This window comes from Branchiostoma floridae, chromosome 2 (assembly GCF_000003815.2).
Source record: "Branchiostoma floridae strain S238N-H82 chromosome 2, Bfl_VNyyK, whole genome shotgun sequence".
NCBI lineage: Eukaryota > Metazoa > Chordata > Leptocardii > Amphioxiformes > Branchiostomatidae > Branchiostoma > Branchiostoma floridae.
This window is the reverse complement of record NC_049980.1, coordinates 31292882-31319393: the sequence shown is the minus strand read 5'-3', so window position 1 is coordinate 31319393 and position 26512 is coordinate 31292882. Positions and strand designations below refer to the sequence as shown.

Here is a 26512-nt window from a genome sequence, read left to right as displayed (position 1 = left end):
CTGCCACTCCTTACTAACCCTACAGGTGCTACCCTTTAGACACAATGGGTTTTCTGGACTGGAACAAATTATGTCAACACTCACGATACGCATCAACCATGAGTCACTGGCCCACCCAACGACTGTCCTACTGGACTATTTTTTTTATTATGAATTTCTGAAAATAGAAGCCAACAGCACAAAAACATTTCTTTCAAAATATACACTCAATGTACATAATGTGATAGTAAGTGACTTTGTTGGGTGTTCAATATAAATCCAACTAATTGAAATACAAAGGACTAAATTTCCAAAAAAGATTTTAACTTGTGATAAAGGTTGACTGACTTTCTCAACCAAATGAACTCAAGATATAAAAAACAGAAGTTCTACTGCAGTATATTGTATAATAAGAAGCCACTAGGGGGCCCATTATCAAACTTGACCTTCATTTCCCCACCCCCTTATAGACACCTACCAAATTATATTAAGTATCCATCCATAGCTTCTTGAGTTATGCTGTTCACAAAGACACAAAGACACAAACACAAACTGCACCTAAAACATAACAAAAATAATTGTGTTCCACATTGAAAAATCCAGATATTGACTGTACTGTTCTCCTCACCCTTTTGTTCCCTTGGATGATTTCTGACCTGGGTCGCTCCTTCCCTCCAGAGTACGGGTACGGAGCTAAACACACAACAACAACAACAAAACAACAACATATCATTCTACCATCAATATTCATCATTCTTCCTCACATAAACATGCATTGCGAGACTAATCTTTTGCACAAATGCACGTGCACCAGGTCATCTCAGTATAATGTTACACTGTAACATGCTTGGTGTATGCATGAAGTCCAACAATGATAGAATTCCATATCATTTCAAAAAATCCTGAAGCCTCAATTATCCTATTAAAATTTTCAAATCTATAGTCTGTAATAATTATGCTATATCTTTTCAAATCTAAATCAATCTTTTTATAGTTCATATGCAACACAAATCATTTCAACATCACCAAACATAGCAGAATCTGCTGCCATGTCACAGTGTCAGTTAGTAGGGAATACCACAAAATTGCTATATTCACTGTATACTATGATGTCACAGTATACAGTAACAAATGCGTTTAGAGCACTTCATATCACATCACATGAAAATGGATGACCGGGTAAACTTACGGGGTAGTCCGGTATTGCTGGGTTTTGATGGCAGGTTTTTCTGTAGCGGAACAACAGAGAGCAACATTGGAACGATGTTATTCATAATTATTATAAGTACTGACTATATAATCATACTCATGTGTATACACACTACACTGTACACACAGTTGCTAATTAGACTTCCTTAACGATGGCGAGTGGCATTGTATCCACCACACTCTCACTCAGTCACTTTTAACCTTTTTCACATCAAAAGATTTTTTCCGAGCTCCTCTATCCTTCTGATAATTGCCTGGCATTGTGTTAGACTTAACTGATACAGACACACCTCCCTTTCACAACAACTCAGAAAGACCAACCCTACCTCCAGAGACAATAACAAGGAACAATTTATGCCTTTGTGCCTCGTTATCTTATGATCTATGTCAACAAAAAGGTAGTCACGACTTCAAAATGTAAGGGTGCGTTGTTCACAAATGCACGTAACTACACGTTAAAGTAACAATGTAGTGGATTAGGCCGGGAGAAAAACCCAAGTCTGATCTTTTGTTTGGGTTGCATTCCACAGGCACATAGTTTCCACAGATATTACCGTAAATGTTTAAATGCTGGCTGTGGATTTATTCTTTTGGTCCCACCTCTCTACCACTGAAAAATGACATGACTGCAAAATGCCCTTCCATGATTAATTTGTTACTTCAGAAGTGTTTCAACTGCAGAACTGTGAAAATCTGCTTTGGTCTCCCATCAGGGAATCAAATTCCTACAAAAATAAATGAATTTACGGTAGACAGGTAACCAACGTGGCTTTCCAAACACGTGGTTGTGGTGGAACAAAAACATCTGACTGTTGAATGTTTAACCCTATTCAAATGTTAGAGTTGTGCTTGATAGTTCAAAACAGCCTTCACATTTTGCTGGGCTCCACAAAAATTATAATTATCTATGTACAAATAGTGACCATATGAAGTGTCCAGGCTTATGTAATATCTGAGGAAAGGAATTTTACTTCATACATCGACATGGGGCTTGGAAATTAGTCTGCCTGATGTACCAGTTCCTGTGCTATAAATTACAAACACACTCAAAGTGCCATTAATTTATAATGTTCCACACAAATCCAAGAAGAGAAGATAACTTAGAAATACAAAGTTTTCCAAAGTGAAACAACATGTCATATTTGCACCCTAGACATACAAGATTCACTAGAAGTACTATATCCCTATTATTTTTATGTACAATTGGTCTGCGCAGAATGGTACATGTATGCATGATATGTTGTTACCCTACACAACCTTTGGCCAGAAAACCATAATAGGACTGATTGTTTACTTGTGATTTCAAATAACAGGTACAACGCAAACAGAAACATCATGTAATCAATATACACTTAAACTTTTAACTATTATAATACATTTTACATGAAACAATGTTACAACATTGTAGGCTTTTCTCCCTCTTTGCCCCCCTTCCCCACCCTATAGTATCAGGATACCGTAACTGCTCTACACTACTGCTAGTGCTACTGAATCAGATATTCTTATCATTAAAATGCTCTTATCATGAACTTTGGCTGGGTAATTACAATTCTTCCTGTTTGCTGAGCCAACATTGCACACAAACTGTGGTGGCCACTGGTGGTTCTTTACAATGAAAAATCTAGAGTTCAGCATTACAGATTTACTGCACTATCACCTAGCATGTTTAGGCTTTGAGTTTGACATTAAAGAGAGAGAGAGAGAGATTTCAACACACCATGATGGTAATATAACGTCCAAGGCAACGTACAACAAAACAACCTTTCAATACAGAAATTATTTTGTAGAAAGGCATGTGCATCTACAAGGTGATTGCCAATTACCGATGCTATTACCAATAACTGATGTGTTATGCCAAGTGCAGCTATATCAGGTATACAGATACAGATCACCATCATTTTATGCCAAAGAGCATGACATTGTATACCATCTGTACAGATATTAGAAGCAGCTGTGTTATGCAAAAGGCCTGCTACAAAGATACAGAATACAAAACCTGGTATGTTATACCAAAGGGCAGCAATCCTGGCTATCATCATCAATCCCATACTGTCTATACAGATACAGAGACAGAATCTGGTGTGCTGTGTCAGACACTCAGAGAGCAATTATTATAATACCAGCCATACAGATACAGAATAAATCCTTTCTTACCTTGCTTTTGCCAGCCTTCGGGCAGGGAGTTACGGAGCTTTGGCAGTTACTCTCGTGGACGTTAATGGAACAGTCTGAAAAAGGGAGAAACGATAAATTAAGCCACGAGCCATGTGACACCCGGGAAGGGAATATCCATAACGACAGCATTACATGTAAATGGGCACTTCAATGCATAAATTTCACTGAGGCCATATCAATGCAATTACTTGTATCATTATAGTCCTTTCAAAATGTGACTACAAAGCTTGATTACATGACTTTATGTATTACCAGTACATCAATGTAGAATGGTCTAGTATTTTATACCTATTCTAGCCAGCTTGAAATTTTTTTCCATCCCCAGGGGTCAGAAAATTTTGAAACCTAGACCCTTAGAAACTCTATTTCGGAATCCTTTATTTTGAGGGGCAAGTTTTGCTGGTAGACTCAGCTTGGTTCAATTAATATCTATACATGGCTATTTTTGTCCATCACAGAGAATGGAATGGGCAAGATTTTTGTTCGTCCCTAGCAGCAAAATTCCGTTAATGGACGGACGCTAAGTCACCCTGTGCTACGACTTACTCTGACACTGCAAGGCCGGCTTGTTGGCCAAGGTTTTCGCACAGATGTCACAGACTGTGGAGTTGGAGAAACTGATGTTCACGAACTGGTGGGTGTTGGCAGACTCCTTGTCTTTTCCTTTGGACTGAAGGGGAGGGAAATTTAACATTTTTACTTGTTGTTGCTATGCCAGTCAATGTATCTCCATTTGTTTATCTTGTATATGACCTTCAAGTTACAAATTTATGTACTTTAGTTTGTTGTATTGACAAAGTCCACTTATTATAAAAAGAAAGTGTATAACAATTATACTGTCATTTCTACATAATATTACACATGTACCAAGTCCACTTGTAAAAGAAAGTGCGTAACAATACACTCAGTCTGTCATTTCTACATAATAAACGAGTAACTATAGTTACGAAAATACCAATTCCAGTTAGGAAGGAACACTGATAGACAGGATGTGCATTAAAGGTGTCATATAAGCAAGATTTCAGAATCATCACCGGTCCTACAGTATTTCCTTTATTACACAATATTAAGTTAACATAAATGTCAGCCAAGAGCCCAAAATACATGTAGTAGTATTTGCAATGCTGCCAGTGGCACTAATCAACATTCTCTAAACACTAATTCAACACTTCTAGACTGCAATCAACAGTGCAAAAAAGTCCTGAAGATGAAAGTTGACAAACCTTTCCCTTTAATCTTGTGCTGGAGAAGATGAAACTGAATCTTCTACGGACAGACTTTTCCTTGTCATCAGCCTTCAGCGACGCCACGCCACCTACGGGCAGACAAGCGGAATGTTTAGACTTCAAGAAACACGGTTATCTTCGGACAAATATTGTCTGTTTACCACATTCCTAAATACCCTAATCAGGACACGAAATTCATTTTTGGGATAAGGTGCACTTAGGTTCACACAACCTAAAAAAATGGATGCACCAAAATATTGGGGTGCACCACATAAAATGAAGACTTAGTAGAATGTTAGAAAAAAACAATTTCTAGTACTTAAATACGTCACAAAAGCTGGTAGAAAAGTGTTGAATGGAATGTCATTGGAAAATTACGATATAATAATACAATTTCTGTTATATCTGTACGGACCATCAATTGGAATGTTTAGAGACTTAAAGCAACACGGTTATCTTCGGACAAATATTGTCTGTTTACCACATTCCTAAATACCCTAATCAAACCACGATGAATGTATGAGTAAGTATCTTGCCACAATCTACACACTTTATTAACCTATGGGCTAGTTGGCAACCCTGGCTGTACGTGCTGAACAGCCATTTTTTTTACCAATAAATAAATTAATCAACCTGTAGCCTAACCCTACAACTAATAAAAATTTTGACCATACAGGAAGAGAAGAAATAGTGCAACAATTTCTTCCCTAGTTTTTGTTTCATGTATGTTTCCAGATAATCTACACAGAATTATTCAACTCCAATTTTCAGAGTCCCCTCTGATACACATGATATTGAAACCTTTCATATTCAAAGGTACTGCAAACTATTTATCCATAGCAGCTTTTTTACACCCTTTGCCCAAGAAAGTAACTATTAATAGTCTAAGAGTAACCTTTAAGTTTAACTCTGAGTTTAACTTTAAATGAGAACAATGTGTCACATCATGACTGTGACAGTCACGATATAATTGTATGCCAAACAGCAGTTACTCAAGCAACTAGATAATGACTTTGGAACTTTTCAGGCGTTTCAGGTAGAATCCACTACCTTTTGTCAGTATCATTGATTAGTCTCACCAATTCCAAAATCATATCCAGTTTCTGAGTCAGACCAAATGTGACATGTAGTAACCACTTAAGTGGGATTACAGCTTAAAATCATTTTGCTGCAATAAAAAGTGCTGCATGACAACAGACACTTATCTAGTTGGCCGAGTACACAAGGAGCCTGATAACAGCACACAACAGTGACTGTGGACAGATCGGCTACCGTATTATGAAAAATGCTAAAAACATGTTGAATGTAGACAGATATCTGATTTATCCATGTGTCTGTTACAGCGATCTTTGAAACGTATGTTGCTAGCACACCATTGAAGTCGTTCCAAATAAATTGTGACCATAACCAAATGTTAAATCTGACATTGGTTTAGTGACAACCAAAGTTTGAGATCTTCTTCAGAAAGTGACGCATATACGCATCTACATACAAGACTTACCAGCAGAGCACACAATGGCGTAACCACATGTAGATGGCGCTCATAAACCCACCCCTGTTGACTTAAGCTCCAAGCCAAAGGCAAGCCTGGTAAATGATTAACACAATAATGTTCTTCTGAATGGTTTCCAGCACGTAAGGTGTGAAGTTAACTCACCTGGGACAGGCTTTCCTCGCTGACTCGACTCTTCGTCGCTCTCGAAGTTAGACGGGCTGAAAAAGCGTCACACGACATGTTAATAATGACTTGTAGGAATGAGCGGAGGCCTTCGCTTGTTACAATGGGCGGAAGGCAGTGAGTCATGTGGGAGAGAGGAAAGTCCAAATCCAAATGTTAACAGTTGAAGTTACCGGGGTCAGGACGGGTAAACCGTGTTATGGTGACAGAGGTAGTTAATCAGCAACGCGAGGTGCGGGTTGTGTAAACTGTTCCAATCGTTACTTTTGCTTCCTGTCAACAACGGTTTAGCCTGATGGTGCATTCCTTTATACCCTCTTTCAACTAGCGGCTGCGACCTCAAAGTGTCCAATGACGGACTTAAGATTTGAATAATTGCTTGCAACAAACCTCATAGAAAAAGAACAATAACCGTTTTTTTGCACGTTAGGCCACACCAATTCAATTTGTTGGTTCTCGGATTTTTTAGAGTGAAAATATAGCAAGCAGACATAAAAGCTGAGGGCAGGGAGGAAAAATATGACTGTATTCAAACCATAAAGCTGTATGTACCAAGGCATAAACCTGGTCCTCCCTGGCTTTGTTTTCATTGTGTTTCCCCAACTAAGCATACTTTTTATATTTCTTAAAAATTCAAGCAACAACAATGAAATGAAATTGGTGTCACCTAATGTTGCCTTTTAAACCATACTTTGACATCTTGTATCATATTCTAATATGATATCAAAGGTCACACAAGTCCAATTTTGGTTGCTGTATAGCTGCTAGTGGAAAGGGGGTCTTAACTTAAAGTTAAGTTCATTTTGGAACAGCAGAAAAAATGCAGAAGACTTGGAAACATGAGAGGAAGAAATGAAGAAAACTTTTAGACCTGTAAATAATTTCAAAGAAACTATAAATTCTAAGAAGAATGTTTAAGGTTCTATTCACAGCAAAGACAATGCAGAATGAAATTAAGTTAGCAGAATGGAATGAAGTTAGAATTCGTTAGGTATGATAATTAGACACCTTAGTCAATTGTGAGTTATGGAAAACAATGGTTACTGGTTAGAAAGAATTATTTTTAGATTGTGAATAATACATTGTCAATAATACTTAATACAAAATAAACAAAGGCATTACAGTCAGTGAACTTTGGCATAAATGAGCATAAACTAAACAAATAACAGTCTATGTACTAGTAGACTTACAATGTAAGTGAAGTTACATTTAGGGTAACAAAGTCTAGGAAAAATGCAATTTGTTTTCTGCTTGACTGTAATGTCATTATCCACTCCTGTCAGTTACATGTACCACCTTGTTCAGATAACAAAAATCACAGCAGTACAGACAAGCTGTTTTATATATTTAGCTAAAGGACCCGTGTCTTTAATTAGTTAGTGATACGAATCAATTTACCATATACTAGTAGACTAAGTATTACTCTAAATAGTAGTTAAATATTTTTAATGTATACAACCCTATATTAATTTAAGTAGTTTCTAAATTTAATAAAGCAAAAATCAAATGCAGTGTGGCATTGTTATTTTCTTAAGACTCAGATACAGATTATTGAAAACTTGCCATTAAATACAGGTCTTGGTATGGTTACCTAGCCTAGTATCTATCCCTTTTGTAGCTGTTAAGTCTCTTTTGTCCTCTATGTAAAATAATAGCAGAGAGGACACAAAAAACTGTGCAGCTATACAAGGATTAGATTACTGTGCTGGGCAACCATAGGTTCTGTGTTGAGTTTTCCAAGATTCACACACAAAAGTCTTTGATCCAGGACATGTGTTATATATATTAGGATTATGTCAAAATGGACACCATCTGATCATGATGGACAGGCATGCGCGACCTCTCCTAACCTGGTGTCATAGAACCCTGAGTCCCTATTGGTGAAAACGGCGGGCAGGGAACACCGTCGTTTCATGTGCGAACGGGGGACGGCGGGCGGGCTACCGTGCTTGACCTGAACGGTTGTCTTGGGCGTGCTTTCGGAGCGAGCAAGCGAACACAACAGCACAAACACAGAAACAGGGGCCACGAGAGAAAGAGAGGAAACATAACATGAAATAAAAAGAAACAATCATGACAGATCAAGTCAAGAAAAAAGCAACTCATCAAACAATCAACAGATCAATCAAGCACACAATCAAACAAAAAAAAGGAAAGAGACAGAGACAAACAAACCATCAAACCATCCATCCATCTAGAGATGGTAAAAATTGTACCCTCTTATATGTGCTTATTGGTTCCATAGAAATGGTTTCTGTACTGGACAGCATGTACCAAAAGATAAAATAATATCAAATGAATAGATATTGCTGACTGATTCTGGCATTGCTGGCTAGCAAATACAGTGGAAGCCAGCTATTTGCAATACGCTTAGTCGCAAAAATCGGTTAGTTGCAAAGAATTCTGAAATCCAAAACCATTTCCCATTGGCGCTATTGTTTACAGCACCCCATATTTGCAAAGCCCAAATCGGCTAATCGGGAAAAAAATTCAAGTTACAACGCATGTTAACCCCGAAATATGCCAAACAAATCACCAGAATCAGCAGGAATGAACCAAAATTTTCCCGTATAAAGATATCAGATCGCCAAAAGTATCAAAACTGCCTGTTTTGAGTCCGAAAAGGCCGCGATTTCTATTCAATTTACGTCGCTAGCACGCGGCCCGGCGGATACCGCAGGGAATCATGGGATACTACACATGACGCCGCGTCCGCCATCTTTGTTTTCGTGATGGAAATGTTTTGAAAATGACGCTGTCGGCTGTTGCAAAATTTCAGTGTAATCTGTGGACATCGTAACTGGAAAATTTGTAGATATGAAGATTAACAGTTTATTTATGCGCTAGTCATGAGTATTTTTGCGTAGTACATAAAGTTTGTCTGAAAACCAAGAGCGTTTTCGTCCTACAACGTAGCGATGTTTTTCGTCTGTGTATCACATGTCGACAAATCTTACGTAGTAAGCGCGTGCACTGTACCCTTGATCAGTCCTCTATTAATCAAAACAATTGTTCATTTGGCAAATTTAGAATACGTTTGCATATGTACCTCGTTTTTTTTGGTAGCTTAACGTGTTTTAGCAGTGTTAATTTCTTTGTTTTCTTCAAGCCGATACTATAGACGAAACGTAACAGATCTTTTGATTCATCGCGATTCGTTCTTCGACACTAAAATGTGATAACAATATCACAATTACCGATAAAAGATAAATTTGAAGCTGAAAGTGGCTAATAAGTATATTTGTGGAGTTTAATGAAATTATGGACTTGATTATTTGTGGTAGAAATGATTGTGTTGTATTCTTTGTGTCAATGCGTGCGATGCGTTCACCGATGCCCCCCTCCCCCATCCCCACTGGGGTCATTTCGAGCAACATCTTTTAATCGGGAACGCCGGTTAGTCGGGAAAATTTAGCTGGCAAATGGCCTTCCCTAATAAGCGACTTCTACTGTACATGAATGTACAGGCAATATTTTTGTAGGTAGAAACATAGAAAGGTGCAAAGTAGAGCAGTACAGGATGAAGCATGCTTGATCAGAGCAAGACATTTGTGAGAGCTCTGCATGTGACACATTCTTGCTGTTGTCTGTGCACAATCATCTTTTTTTGCCTTTATGTCTTCAATTCAGACCAAGTCTTGAGTTGCACTTTAGAATGAACCAAATGAAGAAGTTATATTCATGTCATAAAACAAAACCAGCTTTTGAATTATTGCACTGCTAACATTAAGCCAATGCCAGTCATCCCTATCACTAGAATGTTTCATAGAGCATAATCAGCCATTTTGATTGCAGGTAATTCATACGCTAAGCCAGATCGCTCAAATTTGATGTAGAGCATATTTGGGACATTCTACATGTAGGCATGGAATAATTGGCACCTGAATTCAGCATAAGCCTGCCAGTTTTCACATAAGATTTTTTTAAAAGTATTAGTAGCCCTTTCTGAATTCAGCATAGGCCTCCACATTAAGCCATTACACCAATAGCTAAAAAGTACAACCGTAAAACGTGCGTTACAAACAGCAAGACGTACAATGGGTTAGCCTTCAGTCACAGCACCAACAGACGAGAGAGAGACAGAAGCGATGCTTACTCTTTGATTAGCTCAGTGAGGGACACGCGAGCCTTGCGCTTGAAGCTGGACTGGTCCAGCAGCCGGTTCAGCTTCTCATCCTCGTCCTCGCTATCATCCCCATCCTCATCCTCCTCCTCCCCAGCATCTTTCCCTGAATCCTTCTGCAACCTGGTCGGTGAAAAGTGTAGCGACCGTCAGGGCCTGAGCCAACCAGGGCGTACCTGCCTCCTCCTTCTCCTTCCATTTCAACTTATAACTTGTCGCTATTTTTTTTCTGACGCTTTTAGTTTCTATTGAATTCTTTGTAAAGTTCCTTTTTCAAAAATCAATTTCATCAGAATGCATCTAGAAAGGCCAAGGAGTATAGGCATGGCATGAGGGCGTGAGCCAACCTCATCCTCCTTTTATTTTAACTTAAAACGTTTTTAACTTTTTTTTTCCAGACACTTGTTTTCCAAGCAATGGTGTTGCCAAACATTACAATCCAAATATAGACTACAGTTTACTATTTTATTTCCAATTCTTTAGTTTCTTTTTTAAAAATCAACTTCCTCAGAATACCTAGAAAGGCCACAGAGTAAGGCATGCTATCTGCCGAGACTTTACTTCTTACGACTACCTCTTTTGTTCTACTGTTCAGTTGCACAAGTGTCATCTCAGGGAGCTAAAATTGTTTGGAACTACTCAAGCAAGAAAAAACTGCTGAAGGCACAATTGGCAGAAAGTAGACTTGAAAAGGAGACAGGCATGCATGAAAGTGGAGGGAGGAGTTGTCTTTGACTCTTCAAACTGAAATTGCCATGCCAGTTCCTTAAAACTGAGCTGATGTCCCTATCCCAGCATAGACTAGAGTATCTACAAATGTGTAACAAGTATCCTGCAGCCCAACATACGACATGTACATGTAGAAAGGATCCACACACTACATTCATGCAGAGGGAAGCTCAGAGAGACATAAATCATGTGTAGAGATCATAGCGCAAAGTCCTGACAATGGAAACTTTACAGTTACCATTACTGAGTCTGAGATAACACATGCAGGGGACTGTTAGCGTGCTAGCATTGTCAAATACATAGGGAAGAAGGGGAACGGTTTCTAGTGAGGATAAGAATGAACTGCTTCTCTGCAAATTGGATGCAGGGATCTGCCTACGTCATGAGTTTGTTGCGTATATAGGAGACGAATTTCAGCAGATTTTGAAATGTAGTTTCTAGTTTTCTGAAGCCCCTGTCACACATAGCCAACCATGGCCTCCCAACCTTCTCCGGCCCATGGTTGGGCATTAGTCATGAGCATCTATAGTACTAGTAGGGAGCTCAAAAGTGAGGTCATCTTACACTAAACTTAGAGGTATTGAAAAGCTGTAGTAAACTGAAGCTAGAGGTGGAATATGATGGATTCCAGGCTACTCCCAACCCAGCTCAAACCCTTGTTGCGAAATGATCGGGAGCAAAGTTGTCGGAAACTCCTGTGTGACAGTGGCTTTCTATACCTTTCCAATACAGTTGTATGTAACTGACTGTATTTCTTTTGGTGTGGGACACATTTAACAGAGAAACAGCCCAGCCTACCTACAGGGTTATAAATATAGTGTGAGGGATAGGGAAACCCAGGTCAAACCAAGAAACACCGAGCGGCTACATACTCAAATTCCTGCAAAAACTCCTGCAGTGTTAGCGAGCGCTTCTCTTCTATGATCGGCCTACGGGTGAACCAAAATAAACATTTGCTGAACAACACTGGCAGCACCATAAATTATGACACACATGATTCAGATTGGATGCATCAGTTTTCATATACTTCTTCCTTTGGGTTAGCCTGGGTACCATCCGGATAGTAGTTCGCTCCTATGTTCGCTTCTGCTATCCGTCTGGAGACGTGCGCATTCAAACCTTTTGGTGGTAACGTCAGTTAATAAGCGAAGTAAGGAATGAGTTCTAGAGCACTCGTTTGATGACAACAGCCCGGCGCCTGCATGCGCAAGGGGACGCAGGGCTTTTCCGGTGTTGGAATACTGTTTGAATGAGCGTTTGAACCCATTCCATAATTTGCTCATGAGTAGGGGCCAATCAGCGCGTGTTTCCACTTTTTGTACGATTCCAAACGTTGAGATGGTCCGCGTTCCCAGACGGAAACACAGAGAAGCGACTGTATATAGTGTACAATGAATGTCAGAGCTAGAAGCGACTGTTTATAGTATATAATGAACGCCGGAGCGAACTACTTTCCGGATGGTACCCAGGCTACCTTCGGGTGCCGTCACAAGTATATTCAAGTCCATATAAGTTCAGTGTGTATTTACATTGTTTGGTTTAGGTTAAGTGTGCGGCCCAAAAAGAAATCTTTCCAGTTCAATAACCAAGCTGCACAGTAAAAGCCAATGAAAGTAAATTACAACTTCTTCCCTGCAAACTTTACCAGAACCAAAAATACGCAACTTATACAGACTTGTATATATCTTGAGACCACACTTTCAGTTCGTGTCCACAAAGGTAAGATCCAACAATTTGAAAGTAGAATTGTTGTCTGATTTGGTACCTACAAAGCCCTGTTCAGCAAAATCACCAAGGTAACACGTTAATTCAACAGAAGCCACCACCGAGCAGTGCAACACACTAAATAAAGTTCTACTTTCACGTACACATACATGCAAGAACATGTGTATACACATGCACATGTGTACATACATACATGCAACTGAAGTGGGAAGACAGCACAGTAAATGCCACAGTAAGCACAGAAAATGCAACATTCCAAAATGTGGCAAAGCCTAGAGCAGGTCTAGGTCGAGGATGATAGGTGTATTCTGTCCCTTACGGTCAATGGAAAAATTGGGGCAGGTAAAAGTCACAAATTTTTAGTCATGCTTGGTAGGGATGCACTACATGTACCAGATTATGGAACTCTCACTCATTGTATTGACTGCAGCAGTATGTTGGCAGACGGGTGGGATGCTATTTCTATAAGTTAGATGACTATCGTACAGTTTGCATTACATTGTACAAATGTACACTGTAGTTGCATCAATAAGGTTTGTATGGGTACAGTGGGTATAAGGGGATGTAAGGGGGTCTGCTTCTGTAAGGTGACTTATGACCTGATACAAGTTGTCCAACTTTGCCTGGGTATAAAATGTAGGACTGGTATTAAGTGTCAAGGGGGGTGGGTGGGTGCTATTTCTGTTAGATGACTAAAGAGTCTGTTCAAAACTGTACCAGCTAACCCTGGTTCAAGTATTATGGGCCAGGATACTGTTCCTGTAAAATGACTAGGTCTACGTATTAGAGGTCAGGATACTATAAAATGACTACACAGTTTGTACATAGAATGGTTGTACATACAGTACTTGTACATACAGTACTTCTACATACAATGGCTGTACCAGACCAGTTAGCCCTGTAATAAAACTCCTACCGTGCAAACGGGTGCTGCGATCTTGGGTGCATCACTGGAGGCACTTCTGGCTTCTTAACTGTGGGGAGAAGGATATTTCATATTGGTACCCTTCATTCCAAAACAGCATTCACCATCTTTCAAACCTTCCTAGTCTACATAATTTTGGCACAAGACAAAATTGCAAAGGGGAGCAAAATTTCAGAAAATGTAGAAGTGCTGGCATAAACCAGTAACAAATAAATAACCAGTAATCAATGTGACCTATGCAAATTCTTTCCCTGTCTAAATATCGAAGTACACAGTGTATGCAAAATGACTAATCAGACATATCTGAAATGACATTATAATCCTCAGTGCATAATATTTTTAATCTTTCATAGACAGAAAATGCCAGACTGAGTCATAAAATGTTACAACCTTTTCAAACTGTTCGAGACTTTGTTAGAACTAGAAGATTAAGTGCTAAAACCATACAATACAGTTCCACCATTACCAAGAACTAGGAAGAAGCTTAACTTCAATCTATGCTAGACTACATTTGTAGGATCTGCTTATATTTGTATGCCATATAAAACCCTTCCATGTACATATCATATACATGGAAGATGTACACTCATACATGTACATTTACACATATATACTTCTACATGTTTGATTTGTCGTAAGTTTGTTGTAACCTGTACTGAGCTTGGTTGAGCAAATATGTACAACAAAGGTACTGTAAATGCATAAATGTTCGCGGTGGATTAATGTTCGCGGTTTTCGCGGTGACCACTGCACCGCGAATTTAAATCCACCGCGAACATTTTTCTACTATGGTCTTAGATTGCAGTCTATGGTGTTACCGCGAACTTAAATCCACCGCGAAAAGTCATTTTTCCCGCTACCGCGAAATTAAATCCCCGCGAACTTAAATGCATTTACAGTAGTATAGACTTCACTCATGAAAGCTCCACTCACACTCTGGCTGGTCGTCCATGTAAGCATGCTGCAGTGCTGATGTGGACACAGCCTTGGTGAGACCGGGGGAGCTCAACATCTCCTTCTCTAGCTGTACAGGAGACATGCTCATACTCCGCTTCTTCAGAGTCTCATCCTCATCAAGTTCCTTAAAGGTATGCACAAGAAAATACAGTTAAGTCTTAAACAGGACAATCAGCATCTCCTTCTCTAGCTGTACAGGTGACATGCTCATGCTCCGCTTCTTCAGAGTCTCATCCTCATCAAGTTCCTTAAAGGAATACACAAGAAAATACAGTTAAGTCTTAAACAGGACAATCAGCATCTCCTTCTCTAGCTGTACAGGTGACATGCTCATACTGCGCTTCTTCAGAGTATCATCCTCATCAAGTTCCTTAAACGTATGCACAAGAAGAAATAAAGATCATGTCTTAAACAGGACAATCAGAATCTCCTTCTCTAGCTGTACAGGAGACATGCTCATGCTGCGCTTCTTCAGAGTCTCATCCTCATCAAGTTCCTTAAAGAAAAACACAAGAAAATACAGATCATGTCTTAAACAGGACAATCAGCATCTCCTACAGGAGACATGCTCATGCTCCGCTTCTTCAGGGTCTCATCTTCATCAAGTTCCTTAAAGAAACACACAAGAAAATACAGGTCATGTCTTAAACAGGACAATCAGCATCTTCTTCTCTAGCTGTACAGGTGACATGCTCATACTTCGCTTCTTCAGGGTCTCATCCTCATCAAGTTCCTTAAAGAAATACACAAGAAAATACAAGTTAGGTCTTAAACAGGTCAAGCAGAGACAGTACTTAACTTTCTTGACCATGCTGCTTTGCATCCCTTTGACTTTTTTGAGTCTCATAGACAAAAATACAATGCTACATTTTGCACTGCTCACACACATGCAGACACATGCACAAAGACAAACAGAAATGCACACAGACATTCACAAACCAAATAAAACAATACATCACTGCTATATGGTACATAACCATAGCTGCAACCTCCCAGCTTGGTAATTTTTGTGCCATATTCTTCGTCTTACAATGTATTCCACTACATCTATTCAATATTCTATACTTTCGTAGGTGAACATAGAAGTACAGGATATAGTAATTATAGCCCAGTCCCAACTTCTCCCAGTAGAAGAAAGCAGACTCACGACGATGGCTTCCTTGATGTCTATGCCGAGATCTCCGAGTGATCCCGCTGAGCTGGACTTGACGTGATGAGGGGAGGGGTGATGCAGGGGGGACACTGTGCTACCTGTGGAGCCACAAACAAACAAACAATCAATAACCAATGAATAGATGGGAAAATGTTTACAAATAGAAATATTTTTAAAAAATCACAACATTGCACTTTTATATCCAATAAAATACACAAAGGAAACATAATCGTCATAGAGCAATTTAACACAAAGTTGCGAAGTTGGAAGACAATCATGCATCTTTCGTGCTACAGTAACTATTATAACTTTAACTTTAAAAAACGTGAAGACCTCATTTCTCCCTCACCTGTCTCTGTGGACGTCTCAGACAGCAGCGTCCCGCTCTCACTGATGTCTGACTCAGGGGAGGCCGCGGTGGGGTCAACGCCCTCCTCCCCCTCCCCCCCTGGAGAGGGAATCAGCGGGGAGGGGGTCCGGGCCGCGTCGTACGCGGGGGTGACGGGCAGGTTGGGCGTGATGACTTCCTTCGCGTCGTGGAACTCCTCATCACTGTCCACATGGTCTGCCTCGTGATCAAGGTGGTTCATGCTGTGGCTGGGACAACACATCGCAACAGTAACATGTGAGATTGTTACTTAAGTTTAAGTCCTTCCCACACCAATGGTGCATAGGCCAGTGCCCATATGTTTCAAAATCCCTTAGGCAACTTTGGGCACTTTGTGCAAACACTTCATCAGGGGACTAGTATGGGCAGCAAAGCCAGCAATGTGTGTTCAACTTCTATACTCTTTATCAAAGGCCAAGTGCGAAGCAGAGAATTTCTCCACCAACCAAATGCAAGATGAGAACTTTACACTTGGACATTCGGGATTGCATTATTGTCAGTATCACCCCAAGGAAGCACAATACACAGAAATGCTGTAAGGTGATGATGTACTGAGTAGCCCTGAACAATAGTTGGACAACCTTGGCTGTATGTACAGCCGAATGAATAAATAAATAAAATAAATATTCTGGTTGAATACAAAGCACCCTGATGACCAATAATGCTTTACCTACTTTGAAAAATTGACTACAATAAAAGTCAAGATTGATATTGACATAGGTATCGGATTTGTCTGTACCTTTTTAGCATGGTAGCCATTTTGTCCTCTTCAGACATCTGGATGGGGCTGATCGGCCCCCAGCTGTGTCTCCTTGGTGACTGGGACGGTCGGGAGGCTGAGACCTCCTCCTCCCCATCCTCTTCACCCTCCCCTCTCTTCTCCTCCTCACCATCATCTCCATCCTCTAGCGGGGCCGTTGGCATGACAACCGCATCCAGCTGGATGGTCTCGATGTCGTAATCTTCGTCTTCAGAGTCCTTGTCTGCTGAGATGTTGTCCACGTTGGTGCTGTCTTCTGTCACACCCTCGATGGTCATCTTTCCATCCTCTTCAACCTGGGAGGAACATGAATATACATTAAGACATAAGCAAATGAAAGGACTTATTGGAGCAACCAAACAAAAGTATAGGTTTGAATGAGAGAATTGCCTTAATAAGATCCAGGTCAATTTGGGACCCAAAGCAAGAAAGCTAAAAATTGAGCTATATAAAACAGCTATATTCATGTAATAAATATATTGCAAACATACATATTGCAAATCATAACCATTGTCCCCTATATACAGTTTGGAAGTATTTGTCACATGATCACGCTACACTGCAGAAAAGCATAGAAAATTCCGAAGTTAACTCCATAGTAACAGCACAGGAGAGGTCAAGGGACAATGATCTGATTATGCAATCAGCACAGGGAGGCTGGTAAAAAAAAATTGCAAGCAGGAAAAGCAACATTATATATTGCCTTACCCATCCTGGCATCTCAGAACATCATTGCTGTATAATTCTATTGGCATTTTTTGCACTCAGAAAAATAGTTAAGACAACTAAAACATTCAAATTAGTTACACCTACATTTGTATTTTCCCCCTATAAGGTTTACAAAGATAAGCTATATTTTGTATGCACAGCGTAGAGGAGAAGTCAATTGATCTTCTTGCAATAGACAGTAAACTGTAACCATCTTACCCAACCAAGCACCTCCCTGTCCCTCTCCTCCTCTATTCTGAGGTCGGCTAGCGGCTCCTGAGACCCGACCCGAGGAAACATGTCTGTGTCCATCCCTGCAGACTCCTCTGGTCCCTCCTTCACTGGGAACATGGAGGATTCACTGGTGCACCTGGTCGCATCTGGGGCAGGGGGGAATCACACACTGTCAGTCAGATCAAGTCAGATCTATTTATGGGATATTAGACTGATCACACACACTCACACACACACACACGCTCACACACACACACACACACACACAGCTAGACAGATACACTAAGAGACAAGCCAAAAACTATTACTAGTACTTCACTCCCAACGGGTTGAAGTAACAACATCATTACACCATCTACCAGGTCATCAAATACTACACTGCAACTTGTAAGGATTAAGTCTGAAACCTTTTTTGAGCTGTGCCTGTCTGCTGGAGGCTCCCTCAGCAAGGTCTGGGCACGAGCAGCTGAGACGGGACAGGTTCTCTTTCCGCACCTCCTACAACAACAGGTTCAGATCAACAGGTTCAACTTTGTTGAAGAGTAGAGGACTAATCAAATGCTTGTTAGTAAGTGCTTTATATCGTATACAGATAGAAAGTTTAAAATTGTAACTGTTACAACAGGTTCAGATGAACCCTTGTTCAGATGAACCCTTTAAGTGCAGACATGTCTACTAGTAGGTAGAGTTAACGATATTGCAGAATCACACATTCTACTGAAAGAGATCCCGATCTACGAAGTCTACAAATTCTCATTACTATAATCATTTAAGATATTCACATAAAAGAAAGATCTATTTAAATTCATTGCTGTCACTTTAGATCAACAGAAGCAGGGCATACAGGAATTGGTTGACGTTTCTGTTCTCATCATAGTTCCTGACCCGGACCTGGACCTCAACAATATCATCTATAAACTCTAGTCTTAAATGATAAAAACAGTAACCAGAATGTTTACTTGGCCTTTCAGTACACAATAAACAAAATTCACTCTTTCACAAGTCTACAGGAAAATAAAAAGGGGAACAAATCAGCATACCTCTACAATAAATTGTTTCTTGTTCATCTCCCGAAGTCTCTGGATCCCTTCGTTGATGTTGTGCAGCCGTCTTAAGTTCTCATCTGCAGGACGTAAAAGCAAAAATATGAGATGTTAATTTTGCATGGTGGCACATTAGAGGTTAACAGACTTCAGTATGCTGATTTATGGTGGGGGTGGGTTTCTAATTTACATACAAATAAGTTTGTCTGACAAATAAGCCTTTCATAGAATAGACAGTACTGGGGACTTGGTAGGAACAGGCCAGGTCTTGAACTTTTTACTGTTACACACACAGAACTGTGACAGTTTTGTGAAAAGAAGTCTAAAAAACTAGTGTTGGGATTCTTTTCCAAAGTTTCTAAAGTTTCAGTTACAATGAACGTATCTTTCAACAGTTCAAGTTTAGCTCTTCAGTGAGCAAAACTTGTTCGAGAATAACTTTTCCCCCTTCCTCTCCACTGACCTAGTATCTTGGCATGCCCATCCCCGTCCCTCTCGGGTGTGGGCTGGGTGACTGAATAAGCCCTATAAGCAAGATTTAATCAGGCTAGTTCAAGAATTAGCTCATCTGTAAGCCAACCTGGTACAAAATCACTTCTCTCCACTGACCTAATATCTTGGCATGCCCGTCCCCGTCCCTCTCGGGAGTGGGCTGGGTGACGCTGATGGTGGGGATGCCCGCGGCCGTGCCCGCGTCATCGGGACCCGCGGCGGGGAGCTCTGTGAAGGGGTCGGTGTCGCTGGCTGACTCCTCCAGGAAGTCTGCTTCACTGTGTTCATCACCTGTAACCACAGGGGATACAGTATTAGAATCGTAACACTGTATTGGGGGACCTTGAGTATGTGGAGAAGGATAACCTCAAGCCAACAGTTCACACTTACGCCACATCTTCAGAAAAGACGCTGGAGCCCATAACACTGAGGAAGCCACACGGCGAAACATGTTTGTTGTGTGTTGGTTCGAATAAAGTTCCTAAACGGGGAACATGCGGCTCCAGCGTCTTTTCTGAAGACGTGGCATAAGTGCGAACGGTTGGCTTGAGGTTGTCCTTCCCCTCATACTATACTGTATCGGGAGACCTGTTTGAATTATGAGGATTTGAGCATTGAAAATAAAGTTTACATGTGTATCTTTTTTAGGGACGACATTGCAACCTGGTAGGATTGGTCCAGGACATCCCAATCGGAGTTTGTGAATTCAAAGACATTTCCTTAGAATTGAGTCAGAATTTTTCAACTCCGATTCTTGTCACTCAAGTTCTATTATGGATTGACTTGAAATCTTGGATCTCTAAACGGTAGACCATTTACTTTAATCCTGATCAGCTTTCAACAAATATTTTGATCGGAATCTTACAGCAGATTGAACAATTCTACCAGATCACAATTTCTGTCCTAACTTATATGATTTTTTCTTCTTTTAATTACAAAATGCTATTCACGACAACATTAGTTATACAGACAATGTTAGGTGGTAAAATTTGTGGATGAGGGTGTGGGACAATTTCTTGATGGCTGGCAGGTGTTAGCTTATTGAATGAATGATTGTTAGTTTTCTTTGTTGTGCCATGGATGTGGTTTATACTTGCAGATTTGCCTTAAATCTTTCTAAAAAAAACTTAAGTACAGGTTTTCCACAAAATCATATAACGTGTCATCAAACATACTGTTACCTGGATCATCAACAAGTGGGATGAAAGATTAGTTAAATCCACAGAATTCCAACAAAAAAATATTAAAATCAAGGCACAAGTTAGTGGATTAAAGAAAAGAAAACTTAAAAATACAAAGTAAAATTTCAAAGCCTAGAATACTTTTTCTCCAAATATACCCCAAATTCAAGTTGTCAGTGGACTGAGTTCACAGATGCCCTGATGAGCTGTTTGAAAATTGTGACATACCAGACTAGCTCTAGCTAGGCAAACAGCTAGGACAGCACTGAATAAAGAGACTCTTTTTTACACAACCACAGGCTGCTTTATTTCCACCAACTTTTCGGTGACCGTCTGTCACCTTCCTCAGGGCAATTTTGACTGGTCCACATTGTAATATGGCAATACCGGTAGGCGTCGCTGTGGCACAGTGCGAACAAGTCAGAATAGACAGACGGTCACAGAAACAAGAGTCACTTTATTCAGCAGTGTTCTCACCAGGCCTTTTCAGCATAGCGGGCCGATACGCTGTGGGCTGGAAAAATGACGCTGTAAAACGCCCGCTACGCTGCTTTTTCATCCAGCGTAGCGGCAAAAAAATGGGGAATAAAAGAAAAATATCGTAGTAAAAATACATAGGCACGCGCCAAGCACGCGCCTTCGCTGTTTCAGGAAGTTATCAACTCGAAGGGAGGTGTTTTACAGCACCGGCCCGCCGTACCGCTGGCTCGCAGCCCCTCCCACCCCCTTGCGTTCCCGCGCGCGGAAATGTAAACACAGACGCGAGAGGGCCTTGCCCGCACGTGATTAGCGGGGTGGGATCTCTCCCCGGAACAGCCGATGTGCATAAGGGAGCGGCGTTGATAAACAGAGGCTGTTACTCGCGGCAGTTGCGTCTTTCTTTTTCAGTACGGAAAATAGAAGCAATTATTTCTGACACATTTCTAGAGCAAGAACGGGTCGCGTTCCAAAATTTCCTGTTCTAAATTTTGCGTGTGCCGCCCTGCGTTCGTGCCAAAAAATAAAAATAAAAATAAAATGAGTAGCGCGTGTGCTGCGAGTGATCAGTGGGGTGGGGTCTCTCCCCGGAACAGCCAGTTCCCGGGGAATGTCCTTATTTGGGAAGCTCGGTTGACCAACATAGGCTGTTACTGATAGTTGCGTAATTTTTATTTCAGCGCGGGAAATAGAATCAATTCTTTCCGACATAATTCTGGAGCAAGAGTGGGTCGCTTTCCCAAAATTCCTGTTCTAAATTTGAAGCTCTGTATCGGCATTCGTAAGATACAAACCATCGTAAGTTTGTATGTAAAACCCGGGCGTTAGTTTCGCCGACAAGCCCCGTGTGGCCCCGCCCACAAACCGCCAGGGCAGTGTCGGCATCTTTCCGATTTGATCAAAGGGCCGCCGGCTATCAATCAAACGCGGCTGTTGTTTACAGTTTCAGTCATGTGCCGTGTGCAAGTTTACAGCGAACTTCATGCTACGTAATATTACATTCCTTGGACCTTCTTTCCCACAGCGGTGCTTCTACGAAATATTTATTAGACTGTAACACTGAGTCCCACATGTTTTAAAGAATGGAATCTGACGCGGAATAGCGGTTTTTATCGGGTATTTTCTTGAAACATGTCCGTGGGAATATCGTCTAAACTCTAATGGCGAGGCGGCGACGCAGGGAGACCGTCAACAACAGTCGTACAGCACGGCGGCTAACAGCGATACTAGCGCTATAAACAAGCGCTTCAACTTCGGATGGCAACCAGGACAATATTTTTAAGTACTGTTGAGCTGAGTAAAGTTTGTTGTTTATGAGTTTTTAGTTGTCTGTGAAGCTTTGACCCGAAATATTGTTACGTCAAAGTCAAACTGCTGAAGACAAGTTTAAGTGACTGCTGCGATTATCGTAGATATGGCCCTAAAAAAATGATAAAATAAGCCTTCTCAATAGCCTAAAATGCAAGAGCTTCCGGGGGGCTTCGCCCCCCTGGGTCCCCCCACCGGGGCTCTGCCCCTGGACCCCGCCGGGGGCCTTCGGCAACCCCCGGACCCCTGCCCGACGCTGTGAAAAATTCCTGGTGAGAACAATGTTCAGTGACGTACCAACCTGATGAAAGTTCACGGGTCTAGGACAGCAGTAAACTAAGAGTAAGATGAACCATGGTACAACTTTGGGGTATATTAAGTATAGTAGGCTTTAAATTCTAACTTTCCTTTTATAATAATAAATGCATGAATTGAAGGGTGTATGAGTGAGTGAGTGATGTAAAATGAATTGTCATTAAAAAAAACAGCTGCAAATTAAAGGTGAGGATGATTAGTATGAACGGCATGGCACTTCTGTTAGGATCTGTTGTTAGTGTTACCTTTACAAAACAGAGAACCATTGGTGTATCTAGTGGCAGGACCTGACTGAACCATCACCCTAGTCCAATGTGCTGGAACAAACGAACGGTAAGGTTTAATATGGACTTTAATTCCTATTTCATTTTCAATCATGGACATGGAGCAAGATTATGTTGGATTATGTTTGAATATGTTTCAATTTAAAAAAATGTGAATATGTTTAAACTAAAAAATATGTTCAAATCTTACAGCCTTTCAAATGTGAACTCATGATTGTGTGAGATTTTATTATTCAGATATATCTGGTGGAAATGGCATATTTGCCAAATGCATCAAAACAAAGGCCCCTTGATTTGAAAACTCTGATTACAACATTTTTGGCCATTCAACATCTGACTTACTTTTAATAAAAAACATTAAATTTTTTGTCCCTTTCAGAGAATTTTCAAATGAACTTAATTTTGAATGGCTTATTATACAGAGTATTGACTTTAAAATTTTTGTCCAAGACCCCTATCTCAGTATATAGGACAGATGGCCAGAGGTGAACCTGTTTAGCATACAGACATGGCCACAGGTGCAGCCAAACCCTCCAGGACCTCTCACCATTCACGGTCACTTGTACCGGTAACTCACAGTCTGTCTGTCACAGTCACAGTCATGGCTGTAGTCTTTGTCAAACAGATGACAATCCTCCGTGGCTAACCTATCATTCATTCATCTCATTTGTATGTAAATGTGATATTTATTTCAATCACCTGCATCTAGTGTAGATTATTGGGGCACTGGGAATTGTATTACTGTATATTCATAATAACATTTTGAATGTTTGAAATAGAGCAGATGCTGGCTATGTTGCGCTCTCCCTCTTACTACTCATGTCATGGCTTATAATATCATTTATCATATGCCACAACAATTCAATCGTTTTCAGATAATGATGAATGCTCAAAAGGAATATCTGAGGGGAAGGTTTGTACCTAGGCACAGCCAAAAAAAAGTTTTTCTCTTTTTCGTTAGCCCTCTACTTTGAATTCATGTTTACGTCTAACTTGATCATTAATATAATTTTTACATGTCCATGAATCAAGAGACCTTTTAGGCTTTTATTGTTTAGAAAAAACAATATAAAGTTGACAAGGCCACCACTATTTGGGTTATTGCAGGGTTTAATATACACATTTCCTAATAATTTATTTTCTTATATGACCTGTTATTGTTTAGTTTAAAATTGTGTCAGTGCCTTGTTAAAGTTACAATTAGATTGTAGACTGTATCATGCAATTATTGTATGTTATACAAGAATCATAAATCAATAACTATTTCTCCATTGAATAAAATATATCATTGTTACAGTTGTCCAAAGACACATGCAAAATGTTCAACTGCAGCAGACAATCAAAGACTCGATTTACACTTAGGAAAATATCTGCTGTATGATGGTTGTCGTACATCCTTGTTGAACAAACGCTTGACAATTGATAGAAATGCTATATTTTGGTGACAATACAATATTTACCAGTCTTTCATAACTAGTCGAATGCTGTCTTATAACCCGTGTCAGTGACCAGAGCAGCAGTACATGTAAACTGGATACTACCAAGGAGGTTGAAAGAGGGACCTCTTTCAACCTCCTTGATACTACTAAACATAAAATACTAGACTTGTTCAGCTGAAAAGATCATCTGTATTACAGGGCTAGCCCTTTGTAATAGCCATAGGCTAGTTGGGCAGCCCTGGCTGTGTGTTCTAACCAGTCAAACCAATAAATAAATACTATCCAAGACTGATAAATGTGAACCTCTGTGTTCCGTCAACTCACCTGTCTCTGCTGCCTCCTGGTCCTCCCAGGAATCCTGGTCCTCCCGTACGGACGTGGGCGGACTCCCCAGCTCGGGCTGTAGGCACACGCAATCCGTCAACAACAACATGGCAGTACGATCTAACTGTCGCCTGAACGAACGATCACGTTTTTAACCTCCTTCTGCTGACAAATTCTTCTTCTGCGCTGGAACTCCAGTACAAGTGTCCTACTCACGTCAACAACATGGCAGTACTGACAGAACAATCACCTAAACTTTCACCTGAACGATCAAACTTTCACCTGCCGACAAATCCTTCTGCGCTGGAACTCCAGTTCAACTTCAAGTGTCCTATTCACGGGTCACTTTCGGAAACGAATGTGTTCTAGTGGAGATTCATTTCTGTATCCCTTTGACATAACATCAGGCTGATCAGCTTTGCAAGCACACTGTATGGTAGCAGCTGGTTATATTGTATTACACTAAGAGACCTGTCACACCTAACTTTTGCACAATTTTTTCTAGCTAGAACTTTGCAAGCATTATTAAAATCGAGGATGCTCTTTTAGTGCTTGGTCAGGCAACGAGTTCCTCTCTCTGGTAGTTCATTACAAGCAAAAAAAAAACTACTCCACTGCTCCACAACAACACTCTTGCCTCTCTCCATACAGCTGGATGAATGGACAGCTTAGTAATCAGATTAACTCACATGACACAACAAAGGGATCAATCCAAAACCAAACACAGCTTGATTGTATTTAAAACATGGATCGTCCAATTTCCTTCAATGGGGTGTGTCAGTTCAAATATAATATCATATTATGCAACGTAAAACATACTTTTGAACATATCAAACAAGAAAGAAAAGGGAAAAAAAGACACCTTTAAATAGGATGATAATCAACAGTAGACAAAGTGCTTCTAACATCTTCTAGATTCGTCCTAACTGCTAATATTCTACCCCTGATGTCCAGAAATGGTTTGCTCCATTGTGCAACAACCACAACAAGGGAAACTTCAATTGGTGATCACAATTTTCAATGGCCTTTCACACACCGGGCATGCATATGCAAAGAAAGCTTACACAAATCTAGAAAACATGATTCAAATTTGGTTCCTGTTCTTGCAAACAATTCAGAAGTACTGTAACACTAACAGTTACAGTATTTTATTTCAATAGGAAGAATATTATCATGTTTATATAGCCAGATACATTTCCTGTTATAAATGTATCATCTGATTCATCATATTCTTTCCATGCCCAGTATGTATATGAGCCTGAGCAAAATTTGTTCCAAAAAAGATTGTGTTCAAAGAGATAATATCATGTAAAAATCAACTGCAGCATGACCAATAATTTTCCTCAGTTTTATAGTTTTGCCAGGTGTTCCATGGCAGTAGAAAATCATTTCAAAACATTGCACAGTGACTTGTACTGAGAACTGTTACTAGTAAGCACTGGATATAAATAATCTACCACTACAGCTTATGAAAGGACCAATAACTTCAAGAACATGCCTCAAACGAACTCTAGTCTATTGCCTTGGTTTGTGTTTGGTTAACTTGTAGTCAGCTGAACTAAACCAACAATGGTGAGGTCATCTATTGTTCTTCACAGACAAAATCACAACAATGACAGCTAACACTTTAGACGTAGATGTCTAATATGTATACTTGTCTAATACACATTATCTGCTATC

The 26512-nt window shown here is 40.2% G+C and overlaps 1 protein-coding gene across 9 annotated transcripts in view; it reads right to left on the bottom strand.

Moving 5' to 3' along the window:
- The window catches only part of LOC118409989 (A-kinase anchor protein 13-like), a 90141-nt gene that overhangs the window by 37073 nt on the left and 26556 nt on the right, over window positions 1-26512 (bottom strand). For 4 of the 9 annotated variants that reach the window (XM_035811427.1, XM_035811422.1, XM_035811421.1 and 1 more), the window contains exons 8-27: window positions 24833-24908; window positions 23031-23102; window positions 19622-19795; window positions 19010-19092; window positions 18377-18467; window positions 17955-18115; window positions 17007-17323; window positions 16229-16476; window positions 15874-15977; window positions 14703-14850; window positions 13761-13818; window positions 11992-12048; window positions 10364-10513; window positions 8118-8243; window positions 6247-6302; window positions 4587-4678; window positions 3910-4033; window positions 3343-3416; window positions 1169-1208; window positions 608-672 (exon numbers count right to left, since the gene is read on the bottom strand). In XM_035811427.1, the coding sequence (XP_035667320.1) occupies window positions 608-672; window positions 1169-1208; window positions 3343-3416; window positions 3910-4033; window positions 4587-4678; window positions 6247-6302; window positions 8118-8243; window positions 10364-10513; window positions 11992-12048; window positions 13761-13818; window positions 14703-14850; window positions 15874-15977; window positions 16229-16476; window positions 17007-17323; window positions 17955-18115; window positions 18377-18467; window positions 19010-19092; window positions 19622-19795; window positions 23031-23102; window positions 24833-24908 (2316 nt within the window). The remainder of the gene's footprint in view (window positions 1-607; window positions 673-1168; window positions 1209-3342; window positions 3417-3909; window positions 4034-4586; window positions 4679-6246; window positions 6303-8117; window positions 8244-10363; window positions 10514-11991; window positions 12049-13760; window positions 13819-14702; window positions 14851-15873; window positions 15978-16228; window positions 16477-17006; window positions 17324-17954; window positions 18116-18376; window positions 18468-19009; window positions 19093-19621; window positions 19796-23030; window positions 23103-24832; window positions 24909-26512) is intronic. The other 5 variants (XM_035811423.1, XM_035811425.1, XM_035811428.1 and 2 more) reach the window with 5 other exon arrangements.